At 35.6% G+C, this 22,806-nt stretch overlaps 1 protein-coding gene across 9 annotated transcripts in view; it reads left to right on the forward strand.

The window, feature by feature from the left end:
* The window catches only part of CCDC18 (coiled-coil domain containing 18), a 100,543-nt gene that overhangs the window by 33,462 nt on the left and 44,275 nt on the right, over nt 1–22,806 (forward strand). For 8 of the 9 annotated variants that reach the window (XM_037744155.1, XM_017544186.2, XM_017544182.2 and 5 more), the window contains 8 exons: nt 3,801–3,925; nt 4,793–4,953; nt 7,814–8,037; nt 9,679–9,789; nt 10,479–10,610; nt 17,823–17,957; nt 18,112–18,189; nt 20,869–20,985. In XM_037744155.1, coding sequence (XP_037600083.1) covers nt 3,801–3,925; nt 4,793–4,953; nt 7,814–8,037; nt 9,679–9,789; nt 10,479–10,610; nt 17,823–17,957; nt 18,112–18,189; nt 20,869–20,985 — 1,083 coding nt within the window. The remainder of the gene's footprint in view (nt 1–3,800; nt 3,926–4,792; nt 4,954–7,813; nt 8,038–9,678; nt 9,790–10,478; nt 10,611–17,822; nt 17,958–18,111; nt 18,190–20,868; nt 20,986–22,806) is intronic. The other variant, XM_037744154.1, reaches the window with a different exon arrangement.

Consider the following 22,806-nt stretch of genomic DNA (forward strand, 5'->3'; position numbering starts at 1 on the left):
ATGGGTTTCCTGAATACAGCACACCAATGGGTCTTGACTTTTTATCCAATTTGCCAGTCTGTGTCTTTTGATTGTGGCATTTAGCCCATTTACATTTAAGGTTAATATTGTTATGTGTGAATTTGATCCTGCCATTTTGATGCTAGCTGGATGTTTTGCCCATTAATTGACACATTTTTTTCATTGTGTTGATGGTCTTTACCATTTGGTATGTTTTTGGAGTGGCTGGTACTGGTTGTTCCTCTCCTTGTTTAGTGCTTCTTTCAGGAGCTCTTGTAAGGCAGATCTGGTGGTGACAAAATCTCTCAGCAATTGCTTGTCCATAAAAGATTTTTTTTCTCCGTCACTTACGAAGCTTAGTTTGGCTGGATATGAAATTCTGGGTTGAAAGTTCTTTCAGGATGTTGAATATTGTCCCCCACTCCCTTCTGCCTTGTAGGGTTTCTGCCAAGAGATCCGCTGTGAGTCTGATGGGCTTCCCTTTGTGGGTAACCCAACTTTTCTCTCTGGCTGCCCTTAGCATTTTTTCCTTCATATCAACCCTGGTGAATCTGCCGATTATGTGCCTTTGGGTTGCTCTTCTTGAGGAATACCTTTGTGGTGTTCTCTGTATTTCCTGGACTTGAATGGTGGCCTGCCTTGCTAGGTTGGGGAAGTTCTGGATAACATCCTGAAGAGTGTTTTCCAGCTTGGATTCATTCTCTCCATCACATTCAGGTACTGCTATCAAAGGTAGTTTAGGTCTTTTCATATAATCCCATATTTCTTGGAGGCTTTGTTCATTTCTTTTCACTCTTTTTTCACTATTCTTGCCTTCTCGTTTTATTTCATTGAGTTGATCTTCAATCTCTGATATTCTTTGATTCAGCTATTGAAACTTGTGTATGCTTCACGACGTTCTCATGCTGTGTTTTTCAGCTTCATCAAGTCGTTTATATTCTTCTCTAAGCTGTTTATTCTAGTTAGCATCTCATCTAACCTTTTTTCTAGGTTCTTAGTTTCTTTACATTGGGTTAGCACATGTTCTTTTAGCTCTGAGAAGTTTGTTATTACCCACCTTCTGAAGCCTGTTTCTGTCAATTCATCAGATTCATTCTCCATCCATCTTTGATCCCTAGCTGGTGAGGAGCTGTGATCCTTTGGAGGAGGAGAGGTGTTCTGGTTTTTGGTGTTTTCATCCTTTTTGCACTGGTTTCTTCCCATCTTAGTGGCTTTATATATATGCCTGTGGTCTTGGTAGTTGGTAACTTTCGATGGGTTCTCTGAGTGGACGTCCTTTTTGTTGATGTTGAAGTTACTTCTTTCAGTTTTTTAGTTTTCCTTCCAACAACACAGGCCCCTCTGCTGCAGGACCACTGGAGGTCCACTCCAGACCCTGCTTACCTGGGGATCACCTGCGGGGGCTGCAGAACAGTAAGGGTTGCTGCCAGTTTCTTATTCTGTTATCTTCAACCCAGAAGGGTACCTGCCAGATGTCAGCTTGAGCTTGCCTTTATGAGGTGTCTCTTTGGGTATACGGGGGTCGGGGAGCTGCCTGAGGAGAGTCTGTCCCTTATAGGAGCTCAAGTGCTGTGCTGGGAGCTCCGTTTTTCCGTGCAGAGATACTGGGCAGGTACTTTTAAGTCTACTGCAGCAGAACTCATAACTGCCTCTTTTCCCAGGTGCTGTGTCCTAGGAAGATCAGCTTTATTTATAAGTTCTTGACGTGCTGCCGCAGGTTCTGCCCAGCTGCTGTGTGAACTGCCTCGGTAGTGGTGGTCACCGTTCCCCCAGCTGAGCTGGACTATCCTGGGTCCAGCTGCGCTTGCTGCAAAACTCTCAATCCAGAGCATTTCAGATTGCTTGTTTTGTGGGGTGGTACTGGCCGAGCCAGATCGCCTAGCTCCCTTTCTCTGCCCCCTCCCTTTTAGTTGAATGGGTGGCTCTGTCTCCCAGTGTTCCAGGTGCCAGTTGAAATGGCCACCCAGATTTCTGTGAGTTTCTGGGCACCAACCCAGCACCAGCTGAAGCCGCTATGCTGAAAACTTGTGGTGCTTTTTGGCCTGGGAATCTCCTGGTCTGTGGGCAGTGAAAATTTGTCCAGAAATGTGGTGGCCACTCACCACCCTCTGCGTTGTTCTTGCTGGGAACTGCACTCCGGAGCTGTTCCTATTCGGCCATCTTCTAGAACGTAAGCTCTTAACTCCTGTTATATCGGCTTTCCCAGGATGCTGTTTATTTGCTTAGATTTTTTTTTTCCCATTTATTTATTTTATTGCATTTTAGGTTTTGGGGTTGCTTAGATTTTTAATATACTATTTGCTTGTGAAATTAGAAAGTAATCATATACAGATAACAATTTTATTTTTATTATATTTTTTCTTTCTTTTTTTCTAACTGTGTAAACTTAGTATCCCCGATATTATTTTATTTTTTTATTATTTTTGAGACAGAGTTTCACTCTTGTTGCCCAGTTTGGTTGTGCTCACCACAACCTCCACCTCCCAGGTTCAAGCGATTTTCCTGCCTCAGCCTCCCAAGTAGCTGGGATTACAGGTATGCACTACCACTCCTGGCTAAGTTTTTGTATTTTTAGTAGAGGCAGGGTTTTTCCATATTGGTCAGGCTGGTGTCGAATTCCCGACCTCAGGTGATCCACCCGTCTTGGCCTCCCAAAGTGCTGGGATTACAGACGTGAGCTATCGCGCCTGGCGGAGATGACAATTTTAAATTGGCATTCTCATTTGTGTATAAGAATTATTTCATATATGAAATATATGGCACATGCTTGTAATCTTAGCACTTTGGCAGGCCGAAGTGAGAGGATCTCTTGAAGCTAAGAGTTTAAGAACAGCCTAGGCAAAATAGCAAGACCCCAACTCTACAAAAATACAAAAATTAGCTGGGCATGGTGCGCATGCCTATGGTCCCAGCTACTCAAGAAGCAGAGGTAGGAGGATTGCTTGCATCCAGGAATTCGAGGCTACAGTGAGCTATGATCATAGCTCCAGCCTGGGTGACAGAGTGAGACCCTGTCTTTTAAGAAAAAAAAAAAGTCTAAAAACAGAATCATTTGAGATATGATTCCAAATGTGGTAATGTATGCTTGATTGTGTGTTTCATGTAGTGCTATGAATGATATGATTAGAAAAAGTGGTATGATTTGGTTATAGTTTGAAGGTAGAAGTCATTAAGTGCTTACCTTGCTCCTTTTTATAATAACAGTCTTTTAAAATTCTGTATTATCCAAACGTGCAAAAAGGTCCATGTGCCAGTGTATCAACTTTGTAAAATCTGGGACACATATTGCCTTATCAATTTTATATTTTTTTAGAATAAAACTTTACAGGTAAAACTTCTTTATATGCCTTGTCAGATCCCTATTCTCCTCCTCTCTCCTCTCTGCCATTCAGAAATGGCAATTATTCTGAAATTTCATGTGTATCCTTCTCATCTCTGTTTTAAATATTGTCACATATAGATGCATTTAGAAATATATATATATATAGCTTAGTGTTTTTATGAAAATACTGTTTGCAATTATAATTTGTTTTTCACTCAATATTGTTATGAGATGTGTCCATATTGATTTATGTGACTCAGGCTTATTTCTTTTAACTATTATAGTTTTCCAATTATCTTAATATTTCTTATTTTTTCTTTTTTTTCTCTCAATATTTCTTAATGTATTTATTTATTCTATTGATGGACATTAAGTTGTTTCCATTAAATTCATGGTTTTTAAAATTTGGAGTTCTTAATTAAAAAGCAGCTGTATCTGATGTACATAAGTTTACATGTGTTTGTTTTTAAACTTGCAGTTAAAAAGAGAAATATTTGGCTTTAAATCATCTCTTTCTAAATACCAGATGAGTAGCTTGTCAAACAAGGAAGACAGGTGCGTCGGCTGCTGCGAGGGAAGTAAATTGGTGATTTCAGAATTGAGGTACAGTTTTCAGATTCTGCAGTTATAGCAAAGAGAATGCTTTTTATCGGTGATTAAGACCCTTAATTGAGGACTTAAAAAAATATACAGAAGAGCTCAGAGAGTATTTTAATAGATATCTGTGATTCCACAACTAAGAATTAAATCTTCTTAACTAGCATTGATTCTCCCTAAAATTTGTAGTATTTGTTTTAAATCTGTTTCTCTAAATAGAAAATAAAACATTACAGGATGGATAATACCCTCTGATCCTTATGACTAGTCCCATTTTTCCCCTAAGTATTCGCCATTGTGAATTGGATATGTATTTCTCTATTTATTTTTGTATGTTTATACTCATATACACAAATATAAGTGTACTGTATATTGTGTGCCATTTTACTTTTTCACTCAGCAGTATTTTAAAAAGTCACTCATCGAGATAGATTAATGAATGGATTTATGTGGTTAGTTACTTTTAATAGCAGTATAGGATTTTGTCCTATAACAGTGTCATAATTTATCCATTCCTTTATAGGTATCTTGTTTCTATTTTCTGCTACAAACAGTGCTGCAAAGGACATCCTTATACATGTTTTCTTATACATACATATGAGAGTTTCTGTATTATATATTCCTAAAAGTGAAATTGCTGGGTTATAGAGTGTGTACATTTTCAGTTTTACCAGATACCATCAAGTTTGTAAAATAGCTGAACCAATTTGTAATCCTACAGTGGTATATAGGAGTTTTCATGTCCTACCTAAAGAGTTGATGAATATCAGAATTCTAATTTTTTAAATCAACTTGAAAGGTGAAAAATAGTACAGTATGAAATATTTTTATAGAATCTTTTAATAACTTTTCACTTCTTTTCTTTTGTGCCAGGATTAAGCTTGCAATAAAAGAGGCAGAAATTCAAAAGCTTCATGCAAACCTAACTGCAAATCAGTTATCTCAGAGTCTTATTACTTGTAATGACAGCCAAGAAAGTGGCAAATTAAGTAGTTTAGAAACAGAACCTGTAAAGCTAGGTGGTCATCAAGTAGGTAAGTATATTATATTGAGTTATTTTAATAAATTATATTCAGAGTTTTGGATGATATTTTTTTTAAAAAAAACTTTATTTAAATTTTTTTTTTTTTTAATTTAACTTAAATTCAGGGATACATGTGCAGTTTTGTTACATAGGTAAGCTTGTGGCCTGGAAGTTTGTTTTACAGATTACTTCATCACCCAGGTATTAAACCTAGTACCCCTTAATTATTTTTCCTGATCCACTCCCTCCTTCCACCCTCCACCCTCTGATAGATCCCAGTGTGTGTTGTTCCCCTCTATGTGTCCATGTGTTCTCAGATGATGGTTTTTAAAGAACAGATTTATCAACTGTTTGGTTTCTATTATCAAACATACTTAGGATAATCTGTTACTAGTTGTGGTATGATAAGATAGCAAAAGTTACTTAAGAATTATTAGACTTTGTATTATTCTTTAATGAAGTAAAATTGACATCCGATAAGACAGTGGTCCCAACCTTTTTGGCACCAGGGCCTGGTTTTGTGGAAGACCATTTTTCCATGGACAAGGTGTGGATGCAGGGGTGGTTTCAGGATGATTCAAATGCATGACATTTATTGTGCACTTTATATTATTATTACATTGTAATATATGACAAAATAATTATACAACTCATCATAATATAGAATCAGTGGGAGCCCTGACCTTGATTTCCTGTGACTAGACGGCTCCGTCTCGGGGTCGTGGGAAACAGTGACAGATCATCTTATGCCACACTCCTTATGGCAGGAGATTCTCATAAGGAGAGTGCGATCTCGATCCTGTGCATGTGCAGTTCATAATAGGGTTTGTGTTCCTATGAGAATCTAATGCTGCCGCTAATCTGACAGGAGGTAGAGCTCAAGCAGTAATGTGAGCAATTGGGAGTGTGTGTAAATACAGATGAAGCTTTGCTGATTTGCCCACCATTCACCTCGTGCTATGTGGCCTGGTTCCTAATAGGCCATGGACTGGTACCAGTCTGTGGCCCAGGGGTTGGGAACCCTTGCAATTAAGATGCACTAATTTTAATATACAGTTTGATAAGTTTTGTCAGGTGTTTGTGTTTTAATGTTTAACTCTTGTTACCATCACCACAATCAAGACATAAGACATTTCCATCAAGATCCCTTATACTCCTACCCAGTTTACTTTTAGGTTTAATTTTCTGTTCTTTTTTCTATGAAACAAAAATAAAAACACCTTTTCTTAAAGTAACAGTTTAGATTATTGATCTTAGACCTGTTTTCTTTTCTCATCTAGGTATTTAAGGATAGAAACTTCCCCTTAAGCAGTGCTTTGGCTATATTCCACTACTTTTTAAAATGTGTTGTATTTTCATTTTCATTCAGTTCAAAATATAGTTATCGCTTATGATTTTATGTTTGACTCATGCTATATGTGTTTTATTTCTAAATATTTGGAGGTTTTTCCAGATATTTTTGTGTCATTATTGACGATCAGAGAACATACACTATAGAACTTCGTTTTTTTTTTTCTTTTTTCTTTTTCTTTTCTTTTTTGAGAAGAAGTCTTGCTCTGTTGCCCAGGCTGGAATGTGGTGGTACACTCTTGGCTCAACAGAACCTCCGCCTCCTGGGTTCAAGCAACTCTCCTGCCTCAGCCTCCTAAGTAGCTGGGATTACAAGTGTGCACCACCATGCCTGGCTAATTTTCGTATTTTTAAGGAGAGATGGGGTTTCACCATGTTGGTCAAGCTGGTCTCAAACCCCTGACCTTGTGACCTGCCTGCCTCAGCCTCCGAAAGTTCTGGGATTACAGGCATGAGCCACCATGCCTGGCTAGGACTTCATTTTTAAGAGTGTTTTGAGACTTGGTTTATTGGCCGACATATGATCTATCTTGATGAGTGTTCCAAATTGGGAATAGTAGTAATTAGAGGTGGTAATAAATATAATATGTTATAGATTCTCTTACCTCAAGAACAGAACCAATAAAAGGTAGATAGCCTAGAAAGTGAAATATTATAGATGTAGAGAATTTATTAGAAATGGCTACTTATGCAAATCTTGAAACAAAGTGTATCTTTTCTTGTTTCTACATCTATGTGTGTTCTCATGTAATCATCTATATTATGCTTTTTAAAAGCACTCCTGAAGGCTTACTTACCTTGGAGTAAGAAATGTATATGTTTATAGTGGAGAAGGAGCATGGTCAAACAACTACTTCTGATAACGCTCAGTAGTTTTTTTGAGACAGGATCTTGCTATGTTGCCCAGGATGGTCTTGAATTCCTGTGCTCAAGTGATCCGCCCACCTCAGCCTGGGGATAGCTCAGATTACAGGTGCTTGCCACTGTGCCTGGCTACCCTCAGTAGTTTTTTAAAAAGCATCACTGAATTCTCATCAGCTGATTTGAAGAGAAAGACAGTGGGGTCAGGAAGAATTCACTCTTTGTAGCTTTCAAACCTGCATCTATATATGTAGTACATAAAAATGTTCTTAATGATCTCAAATTGTCCAAATAAATGTTATGATTAACTTTAGTTTAAGGAAACAGGACAACTTAAAAAAAGTTTTTTTACAATGATTTCTATTAAAAATTGGAATTTAAAAGGTAGAGAAAGACTCAACATCTCTGGTACAAAGGAATAGTCTTAGCTATCTAGAAAAGTGAGTGATTCAGAACTCTTTTCCTCTTTGTTATGTATTTAATTTAGAAAGTACTTTACTTATTCCTTGATTTCCTTATTGAGTGTCTTATTCTCTGTTCATTTTAGTACTCTTTAGATCAGAAACTGAACTTTGTTTATGATTAAGTCTTTCAACTATTTAAGTAGGTTTTTATTCTTGAAGTCTTATTCAGAACAATTTTCCTTTTATGTGTATTAGTGGAAAGTATAAAAGATCAAAATCAACATACTGTGAACAAGCAATATGAAAAAGAGAGGCAAAGACTTGTTACTGGAATAGAAGAACTGCGTACTAAACTGATACAAATAGAAGCTGAAAACTCTGATTTGAGGGTTAACATGGCTCACAGAACTAGTCAGTTTCAGCTGATTCAAGAGGAGCTGCTAGAGAAAGCTTCGAACTCCAGCAAACTGGAAAGTGAAGTAAGCTTGGAATTAACTGGATATATGTATTAACTTTTGAGCTAGAGCAAAGGGTATTATTTTAGGGTTTTATAAAAATTATATGTTTACATACAGATTTAAAGTTTTTTAAAAATGGTAGTATGTAAGTTATAAATTATTTTAAGATTATATTTGGAAACCTTTGTGTTTTAACTTATGTTAAAAGTAGGAAAAACTCTGTAGTGGGTAAAAGATCTCAAATTTGGTGGAAATAATATTGCGTTGCGGCCTATTATTTCTTCCATAGGATAAATTAATATAGTTAATACACATTTCCAAATAAAAACTTTGGATTATGCAGTTGGAAGAAAAAGAGTGATAATAAAGGATTTAAAATTTTAGCAAACCCCAAACTTTCTAGGAAGCCTGTTTAATATGCATGTTTCTGGGTCCTGTTCCAGCAAGTCTGATTCAGTATATATGGGCACAAGAGTCTGCTTTTTTATTCCTTTTCCTTTTTTTTTTTTTGTTATTGTTCTGTTGCCCAGTTTGGAGTACAGTGTTATGATCATATCACACTGTAAGTTTGAACTTCTGGGCTGAAGCCATTCTCCCACCTTAGTCTTCCAAGTAGCTGGGACTGCAGGCATGTGTCACTATGTCCAGCTTTTTTTTTTTTTTTTTTGTAGAGACAGTTTCACTGTGTTGCCCAGGCTGGTCTTGAACTCCTTTCTCAGGCAATCCCCATCTCAGTAGCCCAAAATGCTGGGATTACAGGTGTGCGCCACCACACCTAGCCAGAATCTGTAGCTTTATTTTTTGTATATTTCTACTGTTTAAAGAATCTGTATTTTTAAACAACCGCATGTAAACCTGATACAAATACACAAGGAATTACATTCTGAAAAGGGGATAATGAGTGGTTTGTGAATATCTTGTCTTCATTTTCACTGAGGACAGGATGAGGGTGTCTCATTAGGATAAGAGTGCCCAGGGCCGCATGTGTGTATCTTCTGCTCAACTTTCAAACCAGAGGCTGCAGTCATCTATAGGTATACTTTTTAAATACCTGCTTTCTCAGCTAAAAGTCTGTAGTCAAGGCTGAGGAAAACAGCTGTAAGATAGGAACTTGTGTTAATAATGGAGATGGAGATTTAGACAGTCTACAATTATAGCTACCAGCTTACTTAGAAAATTGTGAAATATTGGGATTAATAACTTTTTTAAATTATAAAAATTACACAGTCTTGTTAATATAAAAGGGGAAATGGAGAAAATGAACCATTGGTAATTCTACCACCAGAAATAACTGCTGATAACATTCTACTATACTTATTTCAGTCTTTAACAGCTACTTTAAAAATTAGATTAGGGTATTGTCCTTTTTGGTATAGGGGTCTGAGTTAAATTACTTATGTTTTACATAGATATTAGAAGTGATTCTTTGTTTTCACTATTTGTTTTTCTTCTAAATTGTTGTTTATTTTTTTAAGTACTTATAATTATGTGGATTAAAAAGTTATTCGCTTTGCATCCTAAATGTTTATAACTTTAAGTTTGCCCAATTTGTCTAGACACAATGTATTTGAACTTTGAACAGAGGAGCAGGTGTTTTGATTTTAGGATGCAAAGGCATTACCTTGAAAAAATAATTTTACATTTATTTCAATGTGTTTTCAGATGACAAAGAAATGTTCTCAACTTTTAACTCTTGAGAAACAGCTGGAAGAAAAAATAGTTGCTTATTCTTCTATTGCTGCAAAAAATGCCGAACTAGAACAGGAGCTTATGGTAAAATTTATCTTTGTTACTACAAATTTACTGTGACTTTTAAGCACTTAATTTGTGACAGCATATTTGTTTTAGCATTGTTATTACTAAATACCATATAGGAAAGTATAAATTCTACTAAACTCTTCCCCGATCATTTCTTGTTTATATTTTTAAGTTAATAGGTTTATATGGCAACTCGTTATCCAAGTTTTCTCATTTTTGTCCTAATAGAATTAAAGATAATGGTAGTTCTTTAATATGCTTCTTCATATTTAAAATAGTTTAATCTTCTCATCTCGATAAAATACTTTTAACTATTTTGTTAAAGTTTGAAGTATAAACTACTGTGGTCTTTGAAGAATGCATTATGACGTATTTAATGCTTGACTAATGTACTTTTATTTAAAACTGCTTTTCAGTTATGCTTTTTTTGAGACAAAGTCTCACTCCGTCGTTCAGGCTGCTGTGCAGTGGCACAATCATGGCTCACTACAGCCTTGGCCTCCAAGGCTCCCACCTGAGCCTCCCCAGAAGCTATGACCACAGGTGCCTGCCACCACACCTACCTAGCTAATTTTTTGTATTTTTTGTGAGATGGGGTCTTTGCCATGTTGCCCAGGCTGGTCTTGAACTCCTTGGCTCAAGCGATCTACCTGCCTTGGCCTTTCAAATCAATTACACTCTTTTAAAGTGTTTTGTGTTTCTAGGAAAAGAATGAAAAGATAAGAAGTCTAGAAACCAATATCAATACTGAGCATGAGAAAATTTGTTTAGCCTTTGAAAAAGCAAAGAAAATTCACTTGGAACAGCATAAAGAAATGGAAAAGCAGATTGAAAGAGTAAGTAACACATATTTAGAATATGAGTACTGAAAAGAAACTTAAACATTACTAGCCTAGCACTTTTAATTTTGTAGATGAGGACACAAAGACACACAAAAGTTAGCGGCAGTAGTTGTAATTAGGATCCCAGTCTTTCTGAATAATTTTTCAATGCTTTAAACAAATATAGTATGCCTTCTGTTTCAGCTGTAATCATTATTTTTGACATTATTAAAGTAAGAGTAATTCTGTAGTCTCCATTTCCCTGAAAATATCAGTTGCTTGAAGATTGATTGAGAGGAAAAAGCAAGATAATAGAAGCACTCTTGACCTTGGCTTAAATGTAGAAAAGAAAATGTAAGACCAAAAATGCAAGACTAAGTAAAAGAAAAAAAATAAATACAGTAATCCCCGGTTATCCATGGGAGGCACATTCTAAGACCTTCACTGGCTGCCTGAAACCATAGATAGTACTGAATCCTATATATTTTTACCTATATATACATACCTATTATAAAGCTTAATTTTAGGCACAGTAAGAGATTAGAAACATACTAATAAAATAGAACAATTGTAACAAAATACTGTCATAAAAGTTATGTGAAAACTTGTTCTTATAAAAGTGTGTTCTCTTTTATGCCTAGTGCCTCCTTTGCACTTTTATGATTATAAGTTCTATGGGTCATCTTCTTTTAGAACAGCCTAGTTTTGCTCCAATGAAGACTTGCTTTGGATAGTATCTTTTCTCCTTAGTCAGCTTCTTCATCTCTGCTGGAAATGTGGCAGCAGCTGACTCATGAACAGACACAGCTTCTCCAGTGATTTTAATATTTTTCAGTCTAAACCTGTTCTTGAATCTGTGTAATCATCCCTTATTTGCAGTAAATGACTTGGTATCACTTTTTTCAGGGGATCCTTGCTGAAGTCTTAATATATACTCAATACTTTATGGTGTAACACATTGTAGTCAGTTGTAACATGTTTTCTGTTAATGTCTTCTACCTACAAATTTAATGCCTTTTCTATTTTACCTAAACACTTATTATGCATTGTGGTTGTAATTTTTGTAGTCTGAGGTGCAACTGCCATACTTGCATGAATTTATTTTTCTTTCTTCACTGTTTCATGGATAGATTTGTTCTTATTGTAGATCTTAGCAACTTCAGCATGCAGTTTTTTTCTTTCCTTATTAAGCCAAGAGCCTTCCCCATTTCACTTAAAGGAAGCATGCTATGTCTTCTCTTTGACATATCGAAATTGATAGCATCACTACTCTTTTGCTTTGGGGCCATTATTAAGTAAAATAAGAGTTTCTTGAACACAGCACCATGATACCATGGCAGTTGATAAGATAACCAAGATGGCTACTAAGAGACTAACAAGCAGGTAGCTTATATACAGCATGGATATGCTGGAAAATTGATCATTCTTGTTCAGAGCTGGACATAGTGGGATGTCATGAGATTTCATCACGCTACTCAGAACAGCATGCAATTCAAAATGTATGAATTGTTTATTTGTGGAATTTTCCATTTAGTATTTTCAGACCAGGGTCGGCTGTAGGTAGCTGAACTGTGGAAAGTGAAACCACACATACCACAGAGGCTGCTGTAATTTGGATGGGCTTAGAGAATATTTTTGCTGGATATAAAATAGACAGTTTTTTTCTCTTTCAGCATTTAAAAAATGTTGTTCTGTCTTCTTACATCCATACTTTTTGATGAGAAATCTGCAGTAATTTTAACATTTGTTCCCTAAATGTAGTATCATTTATCTCTGGGTGCTTTCAAAGTTTTTCGTTTTAGTTTTTGGCAAGGATTTTGATGTGTCTAGAAGTAGTTTGGAAGAGAATGGAATAGACAAGAGGAAAAAGACAGTGAACTTGAATGTAGATTAATAGATATTACTCAGTCTGAGCAACAGAGAAAAAATATTTCTTTCCAAGAAGTAAAAAGATTTATTAAAAAAATGATCAAAGCCTCAGGGACATATGGGGAAGGACCTCTCAGAAGGTCTGATATTCTTGTCTTCAGAGTCAAAGGAGAGAATGAGATTGGTGCAGGAAAATATTTGAAGGAATAATGTCTGAAAATTTTACAAATTTGATGAAGGAACTAAACTTACAAATTTAAGGAAATCAACAAAATTTAAAAAAAGAAAATCTATGAGGATAACATTGAAGAAAATTGCTTCTAGACACATCAAAATCCTTGCCAAAAACTAAAACGAAAAACTTTGAAAGCACCCAGAGATAAATGACACTGCATTTAAGGGAACAAATGTTAAAATTACTGCAGATTTCTCATCAAAAAGTATGGATAGAACAACATTTTTTAAATGCTGAAAGAGAAAAAAACTGTCTATTTTATATCCAGCAAAAATATTCTCTAGGAATGAAGGTCAAATAAAGACATTCTTAGATGAAGGACATCATAGAGAATTTGTCACCAGCAGACTTGTTCTAAAAGAAATGATAAAAAGTTCCTCACGGGAAGAAAAAAAAAAAAAAAACTAATACCTGTGGGTAACTTGGGACCTCAGGAATAAAGGAAGTGCAACAAAAGCAGTAAATATTTGGTAAATATAGGATTTTTATAATCTCTATGGGAGCTGAAAGAAGAAATTTATAAAATTTACTGGTGAGGTATGTTGATATAATACGTGTGACAACTACAGAGTAAAGAGGGAGGGGTAAAGGGGCCTATATTTTTAGTTTCTACATTTTGGTTTTTTTTCTTCAGCTTTTAACTTAAGGGGTACATGTGCAGGTTTGTTACATAGGTAAACGTGTGCCATGGTGGTTTGCTGCACATATCATCCATCCCATCACTTAGATATTGAGCCTAGCATCCATTAGCTGTTCTTCCAGATACACCCCCTCTCTCATCCCACTCCCTGATAGGCCTCAGTGTGTGTTGTTCCTCCCATGTGTTCATATGTTCTCATCATTCATCTCCCACTTATAAGTGAGAACATCTGGTATTTGGTTTTCTGTTCCTGTGTTAGTTTGCTGAGGATAGTGGCTTCTAACTCCATCTGTGTCACTGGAAAGGACATAATCTCATTCCTTTTTGTGGCTACATAGTACTCCATAGTGTGTATGTACCACATTTTGTTTATCCAGCCTACCTATGGGCATTTAGGTTGATTCCATATCTTTGCTATTGTGAATAGTGCTGCAGTGAACATACACATGCATGTATCTTTATAATAGAATTATTTACATTCCTTTGAGTATATATCCAGTTATGGGATTGCTGGGTTAAATTGTATTTCTGCCTCTAGGTCTTTGAGGAAACAACACCACACTGTCTTCCACAATGGTTGAACGAATTTACACTTCCATCAGCAGTGGTAAAAATGTTACTTTTCTCTGTAACCTCTCCATTGTCTGTTGTTTTTTGAGACGGTATCTCATTGTGGTTTCAATTTGCATTTCTTGAATGATTAGCGATGTTGAGCTTTATTTTTTTTTTTGTATGTTTGTTGTCCACATGTATGTCTTCTTTAGAGAAGTGTCTGTACTTATCCTTTGTTCACTTTTCAATGGGGTTGTTTTTCTTGTGAATTTGTTTAAGTTCATTGTAGACTCTTGATTTGGTTCTGTTTATGTGATGAATCACATTTATTGATTTGTGTATGTTGAACCAACCTTGCATCCTGGGGATGAAGTCAACTTGATTGTGGTGGATAAGCTTTTTGATGTGCTGCTAGATTTGATTTGCCAGTATTTTATTGAAGATTTTTGCATTGATGTTCATCAAGGATACTGGCCTGAAGTTTTCTCTTTTTGTTGTATCTCTGCCAGGTTTTGGTATGAGGATGATGCTGGCGTCATAGAATGAGTTAGGGAGGAATTCCACCCTTTCAATTATTTGGAATGGTTTCAGTAGAAATGATACCAGCTCTTCTTTGTGCCTCTGGTAGGGTTCTGCTGTCATTGGTCTGGTCTTGGGCTTTTTTTTCGTTGGTAAGCTATTTATAACTGCCTTTATTTTAGAACTCATTATTGGTCTATTCAGAGATTAAATTTCTTCCTGGTTCAGTCTTGGGAGGGTGTCTGTGTCCAGGAATTTATCCATTTATTTTAGATGTTCTAGTTTATGTTCATAGAGGTGTTTATAAGTATCCTCTGGTGGTTGTTTGTATTTCTATGGGGTCAGTGGTGATATCTCCCTTATTTCTGATTGTGTGTGTTTGATTCTTCTCTCTTTTCTTCTATATTAGTCAAGCTAGTGGTCTGTTTTATTAATTTTTTCAAAAAAACAGCTCCTGGATTCATTGAGTTTTTATTGTAGGGTTTTTCATGTCTCTGTCTCCTTCAGTTAATCTCTGATCTTGATTATTTCTTGTCAAAAAAGATATATGAATAGGAAATAAGCATGTGAAAATATGATAAACATGGTCATTTGGGAAATGTGATTTGGAAGTACAGTGAAATACCACCGCATTCCCATTAGAACACTGAGACAGAGACTAGGAATAGCAAACGTTGGCCAGGATGCAAATCAATTGGAATTCCCATAAACTACCAGGAATGCAAAATGGTACAACTACTCTAGAAAACAATTTGATGTTTTCTTATAAAGTTTAACATACACTTAGCATACGGCCCATTAATTCTAAATATTTATTCTAGACAGATGAAACTTAGTTTACACTAAAACTCATATGCAAATGTTTGTAGTAGCATTTCTCATAATTGCCAATAACTGGAAACAACCCAGTGTTCTTCAATTGGTGAATGGATAAACAAACTATGGTACCTTTGTACAATGGAATACTGCTCAGTAATAACAAGGAATTTGTTGATACAGGCAAAAACATGGGTGAATCTCCAAAGTATGCCAAGTGAAAGAAAGCCAATTTCAAAATGTTATATAGCTGTCCATTTTATACCATCCATCTACTGTTCATTTCTGTGGCATTCTGAAAAAGTTAAAAGCTATCATTTGGAGAGTAGAAGAAAAAGAAAAAACATGTACTGTATATAAATTAATTTTTTAAAAACCCTGCAACCTAGAATTATTGTTAAAATCTTGCTATATATCTTCTGGTTTCCCACTATCTTTGCAGTTTTACATGTATATAATACACATACATCCACAAACACACATAAACATAATTTTTAGTAGCTGATTTTCACAGATGGTTATCATTTGAGTTACTCCTGTTTTTCAGAATAATTACTAATTTTTTTAAAATTTTATAAAGGTATTTTTTCACATTTTAGATTATTTTATGATAGACTCTCAAAAGTGATATTACTGATTTATAAGATAAAAAATTTTTTTTGCTGGGTGCGGTGGCTCAAGCCTGTAATCCCAGCACTTTGGGAGGCCGAAGCGGGTGGATCACGAGGTCAAGATTGAGATCGAGACCATCCTGGTCAACATGGTGAAACCCTGTCTCTACTAAAAATACGAAACATTAGCTGGGCATGGTGGCACGTGCCTGTAATCCCAGCTACTCAGGAGGCTGAGGCAGGAGAATTGCCTGAACCCAGGAGGCAGAGGTTGCAGTGAGCCGAGATCGCGCCATGGCACTCCAGCCTGGGTAACGAGTGAAACTCCGTCTCAAAAACCAAAAAAAAACAAAAAACAACAAAAAAATTTTTTTCAACTTTTTTTTTTTTCCTGATGAATTCTACCAGGATTGATGAGGGTGGCAGAAATTCTAGGAAGATACTATATTTGAAATGTCAAATCTTGAAGACCTGCAGAGAATTGGCAAGATGTGTCTGTCAAAGGACCTCCCTGATAATTGATGAGTCAGATCCTATGAAAATCTATGGTCATAACATAATTTAATCTTGTTTACTAATAAAATTTCTTTTAATGTAGTCGTGTCTTCGGAGAAATTTCTGAAGTTACTAAACCGTCTTTTTAATGATTTTTTCTATTGGACTTCATCTCCATACCTTAAATTTTTTTCCTTTGTTTAATAGAACTCAGAATTCCAAAATTTATTTTTTTCATTATGGTGGAAAGGTTAACTTGCAAATGTTCCTTTTTCTAGAATATCTTAAGTTGCTTTAAAGGCCTCTAATTTTTGATGTGTTATTTGATTGTTTTCAGAGTTCCTTTCTTTTAATATATATAAATATTTTTTGAGACAGGATCTTGCTCTGTCACCCAGGCTAGAGGGCAGTGGCACTATCATGGCTCACTACAGCCTCAACCTCCCAAGCCAGGCGATCCTCCTGCCTCAACTTCCCTAGTAGTTGGGACTACAGGCAAATGCCGCCATACCTAGCTAATTTTTGTAGCGACAGGCTTTCGCCATGTTGCCCAGGCTAATGTCAAATTCCTGTGCTGAAGTGATCCACCTGCCTCAGCTTCCCAAAGTATTAAGATTACAGGCATGAGCCTGCACCCTGCCTATTTTAATATTTTTTAGTTATCCCTGTTTCTGTCATACTCTTGTTATATGGGAGTATGTATGTGTGATACAGATCAAAAGATAAAACATTAATTTTATACTTCTGTTTATATAATATATACATACATACTCAGTAATTTCCTATTTTGTCTTCACAAACTTTTTTTGACAGTGTCAACACCAACTATTGGTGAAGTTGTGAGGAATGAGAATTCTTTTATTTCTAATGGGGCACTTTGAAGAAAAATACCTAATGAAGTTGGAATGTACATATCTTACAACTAGGAAGTTTATTTCTAGGTGGTGTGTTTTAGAGAAATTCTTACACATGTACATAAAGAGACATATATAAAGGATATTATTATAGCATTATTGTAATAGTATGTAGTTATAATATCTAACTGTTCCTGAGTATAAGAGTAGACACTTTATTTTTACAATAGAATAATGTACTTACATTAAAGTAAATGAACTAGATCCACATATATCAACATGGATGAATGTCTATAACAATATTGATTGGAAAAAGCAGATTGCCAAAACTTAGAGGTGTTGATATCTATGTAAAACTTCAAGATGGAAAACTACATATTGTTCAAGAATATTTTGTAAAAGCACACAAAACATGTATGAGGATGCTACAGACTTTCAGCATAGCATGGGTGAGGGAGGAAAGGAAGAAGAGATAGGCATGTGATTTCATTTCTTCCTTAAAAAGAGAGAAGCTGAAGACAATTTGGCAAAATACAGAAATTACATAATTTCAGTTGTAGTTTTACATGTATTTAATATTTAAAATGTTTCAAAATTTTAAGATATTTAATATGAAAATTCTGTTTTCATGTTTAGCTTGAAGCTCAACTAGAGAAAAAGGACCAACAATTTAAAGAACAAGAAAAGACCATGTCCATGTTGCAACAAGATATAATATGCAAACAGCATCATCTTGAATCACTAGATAGACTCTTGACGGAAAGCAAAGGGGTAAAATCATCCTTATAAACGTGCTATTTAAAAGTTGACTAATATTTTATATTTCTATAACTTGCCTTTAAATCTAATCACATCAGTTAACAGTCTGTTACTAATGCTAATATTTGCATACTTACATTTTTCTTACTGATCTGTATGTTGTCAGGAAATGGAAAAGGAAAATATGAAGAAAGATGAAGCTTTAAAAGCATTACAGAATCAAGTATCTGAAGAAACAATCAAGGCTAGTATGCTAATATTTTAATTTATTTTTCTTTATTTCCTTTTTTTTTTTTTAACAGACAGAATCTCTCATTTGCCTAGGCTGGAGTGTAGTAGCATGACAGTAGCTCACTGCAGCCTTGAACTTCTGAGCTCAAGTAATCCTCCCACATCAGCCTCCTGAGTAGCTAGGACAAGCGTGCTCCAACATGCCTGGTTAATTATTTATTTCTTTTTGGAGACATTCTTGTGATGTTTATCTGTATGAGATTCAGACTTTCAAACTCTGTTCAAATAAGAAATTGAACAGAGTAATGGATGCTTATCTGTATGAGATTCAGTCTTTCAAGCTCTGTTCAAATAAGAAATTCAGCAGAGTAGTGGATGCTTTGGGTTTTTATTGTTTATTAGCTATAACTAATTAATTTCTAATTTATTTTTTAAAATTTTAGGCCCACAAAATATTGAAAGAGTAGTGTACTCCTCACCTAGATTCACTCTCTGTTAAATTCTAGGTACACTTACTTTATCTCTCTCTACACATACACATGCATGCATGCTTGTGTGTATACCTACCAGCCTACTTCCTTTTTCCCAAACCACCTGAGAGAAGGCTACTGATGTCATAATGCTTTACCCCTTTAATACTTAATATGTATCTCCTTTGAACAGAAAATTTCTCCTATGTGGCCACACCACCACTACACTGCAGAGAAAGTCAACGTTAATTCAGTAATATCATTCAACACTGTTCGTACTATGATTTCCCCAGTTACTTAAAAATGTCCTTTATAGCCTTGCTATTCAAAGCATGGTCTGTGAACTAGCAGCATCAGCATCACCTAGAAGCTTGTCACATTTGCACAATATTTAGCCATACCCCAGAACTGGGACTAAAGTGAACCAAGTAAGATGACACAAAATTTAAGGAGATACTCAAGATGATATACCTTATGTAAGGTGATAACTGCCAGATCTCATTATTTTAAGGGCATATATTTTCATTGTTAATTAGCAAACAAACTGGGGTGAGTCTTTGAGGCCATGTGAATGTCCTGTCCCTCAATAACCTTATAATAAATGGTTTTAATATCTAAATGATGAATCTTGCCTGAATGAGTTATTACACGTTAACTATCAGGTAGTGATATTCTGACAGAATCATAGATTTTTATTTATTTTTTTCTCCATGTGGAGGATGATACAAGTCCCAATGCCCATTCTCTTTCATAAAAAAGAATTTATAAGTATTTATAATTTTCACAAAACAAATGTTAATTAAAAATGATTACTAAGGCAACAGTTTATTAACAAAGATAGTCATTCAGAGTTACAGATTTTTTAGCTGTTATTGGTTTCATACACAGACTAAAAGGGTGTTCAAAAACTGTATCTTATAAGATTTCCTTCTTAGAAATAAGAGTGGCAAAGATAATTTCTGAATGTAGAATAGAATCTGCAAGAGAGAATGTTTTTCTCATTTTTTCATCTGCTAAGAAATCGGAGATTTCTTTCACTTTTTCAAGACTGCCTACTAGAACATTATTAGCATTAAAAGGAAAAACACCATGGAGAAGCTCAAATTTACAATAAAGAAAACAAAGAGCTAGACAAGAATCTTATTAATAGATGGGATGTGGAGCATGTATGCAATATGTGGGCCATGAACTAAAAGTACGGAATTTGAGTTGCTCTTTGGTATTAAGGTAGTAAAGCAGTGGCAACTATATGAACACTTGGACCAAGTTAAATTGCTGCTTTTCTGAAAATATTTTCACAGTTTCAAAGCAAAGAAGGTTTCACTCCTTTTTTCCTAGCTGACAAAAAGTTCTCTTTTCTTAGTAACTTCATCATTTAAAAATATTCTCACTTAAGGCCAGTCACTGTGGCTCATGCCTGTAATTCCAGCACTTTTGGAAGCCAAGGTGGGTAGACAGGAGTTCAAGACTAGCCTGGCCAACATGGCAAAACCCGGTCGCTACTAAAAGTACAAAAATCAGCCAGGTGTGGTGGTACATACCTGTAATCCCATCTACTCAGGAGGCTGAGGCAGGAGAATCATTTGAACTTGGGAGGTGGAGGTTGGAGTGAGCCAAGATCACACCACTGTACTCCAGCATGGGTGACAGAGCAAGACTTTGTCTCCAAGAAAAAAGAATTCTCACGTAAGCATCATTAACAGTATGCTAGTTTGTACTCACTTTCCTATTTTTCCTATTCAAGGAGACTTAAGAAATAGGCTTAAATAGTACTTCCTTTAAAGAAAAGGTTTTAGAGTGTTTGGCCTACAGATTCTTGACAGTTGGTCCCAGTTTGTCTTGTCTGTTGTGGCTCCCAAATAACTATTTCCTACAAATTCATCTTCTTACTACCCTAAGCTCTTGCCTACTTCTCACCATTTCCTTTTACAGGGCCTTGTTTCTGAGGATACTACTCCCTGTTCTGGGAATCCCTTCTCAACTTGTCCAACTTTTGTTTATTCTTCAGGATTCTATCCCCTGGTTTTTTCTTTGGTTTCCTCATTTGCAATGAAGAATTAGTTTTCTCAATAAATATCTTCTATAATGGCATTTTATATCTTAAATAGGAATGTATATTCACTCTTCGAAGCAGTGAGGTAACATTAGGAGATAATCTGTAAAATATTGAATATATTGGTTGTGGTTTTTTTTTTTTTTTTTTTCCTTTTTTTCCTGCTTAGGTTAGACAACTAGATTCAGCATTGGAAATTTGTAAGGAAGAACTTGTCTTGCATTTGAATCAATTGGAAGGAAATAAGGAAAAGTTTGAAAAACAGTTAAAGAAGAAATCTGAAGAGGTAAATTAACATTTACTTTATATGTAGCATATATTTCAAGTGATTTTCTTTTTAAGAAGCATGAAACCTAGGACATACATATATATATATATATATGTTTTTGTTTTTGTTTTTGTTTTCTTTCTTTTGAGACATAGTCTCCCTCTGTCACCCAGGCTGAAGGGAAGTGTCACAATCTTGGCTCACTTGAACCTCTCCGCCTCCTGAGTTCAAGTAATTCTTGTGCCTCAGCCTGTGCAGCTAGGACTACAGGCGTGCACTACCATGCCTGACTAATTTTTGCATTTTTAGTAGAGACGAGATTTCATTTTGTTGGCCAGCTGGCCTTGAACTCCTGGCCTCAAGTGATCCACCCACTTGGGCCTCCCAAAGTACTGTGCCTGGCCAAAAGTATATCTTTTATGTATGTGATACAAAAAAATATTTCTAATAAAATGTAAATTCCAATTTTATTTTCTTTAAGGAGCAAACATTATTTCAGTGCAAAATAAGATATACCTTAAAATTCTAATTCTTTTATTTATTATTTTAAGGAATCAGAAGAATAAATTATTAATATTACAGTCATTTCAATATAAAATTACATAACACCTAAAACATTGTTTTAGATTTAGAGGTTTAAACTCTTCAAGAATTTTTCATTTTGTTTTTGTTCTTTCTAGTTATCTGTAGGATTGAGAATTAACTTTAGAATTTCAACTTTTTTGAGAAGTTTCTCAAATACTGGATTGAAAACTTTTCTTGAACATCTAACTCATCTTTGTATGCTCAATTTGTAGCACTTTGGTTAGGCACTCACTAAACATTTGCTCAAATGGATAATTGTAATGAAGAATTTATTTATTTCTTTGTTAGAATTTATGATGTGTATATTTTAAGCTTAAAATTTATTTTTAGAAATGGTTCCCAATGAATCTTAATCAAGGTTGACTTTTGGCCACTTGTTGCTCGCGCCTGTAAGCCCAGCACTTTGGGAGACCAAAGTGGGTGGATTACTTGATGCTGGGATTTCAAGACCAGTTTGGGCAACATGGCACAACCCCACCTCTACAAAAAAATAGAAACATTAGCTAGGTGTGGTGGTGCTTGCTCGTGGTCCCAGCTACTCAGGAAGCTGAGGTGGGAGGATCACTTGAGTCTAGGAGGTTAAGGCTGCAGTGAGCCATGATTGTACCACTGCACTCCAGCCTGGGCAACACAGTAAGACCCTATCTCAAAAAAATAAATAAATAATTATCAAGATTGACTTGAATACATCAGAAAGGTCCAATGAGAAAAACAGAAGCCCTTATATCTTTTAAATAGAGTGAATTTATACAGAGAATTAGATACACAGGTGATGAAAGGGTAGAGAAGCCAAACAGTATACCACAGTGACTCAGAGATTATTATAAGCCAGGAACTGCTACCATTTTTAAGGTTAGAGGAACATCAGGAAAAGATGATGTGATCATAGTCTAGAACTGGAGCTGGGGCCAAAGAAAAAGGGTCTTTCTAATGGGACCTGGGGTAATAGAGGAGGAGCACTGCAGCTACTAGCCATTCCAATTGGCCAAACCTATTTGTAATCTAGAGGGCAAAGGAGGCCAAAAAATGCAGTTTCCTGCAATACATAGAGCAGAGCAGGGGAAAGGTATAGGTAGATCTAAGAGTAAATATGTAGTTGACCAGCACTCCAGACTTAGGTGACCAAGTAATTATATAGTCTTAGAAATTAAAAAAAAAAAAACTTCAGATTTTATACAGTCATATCTTCTTCCCTGCACCTTCCCTTACGAAGGTTTTTATAGCATCTTTGACAGGCATCTATTTTTCTACTCC

The sequence above is a fragment of the Cebus imitator genome, unplaced genomic scaffold, assembly GCF_001604975.1.
Source record: "Cebus imitator isolate Cc_AM_T3 unplaced genomic scaffold, Cebus_imitator-1.0 Scaffold166, whole genome shotgun sequence".
NCBI lineage: Eukaryota > Metazoa > Chordata > Mammalia > Primates > Cebidae > Cebus > Cebus imitator.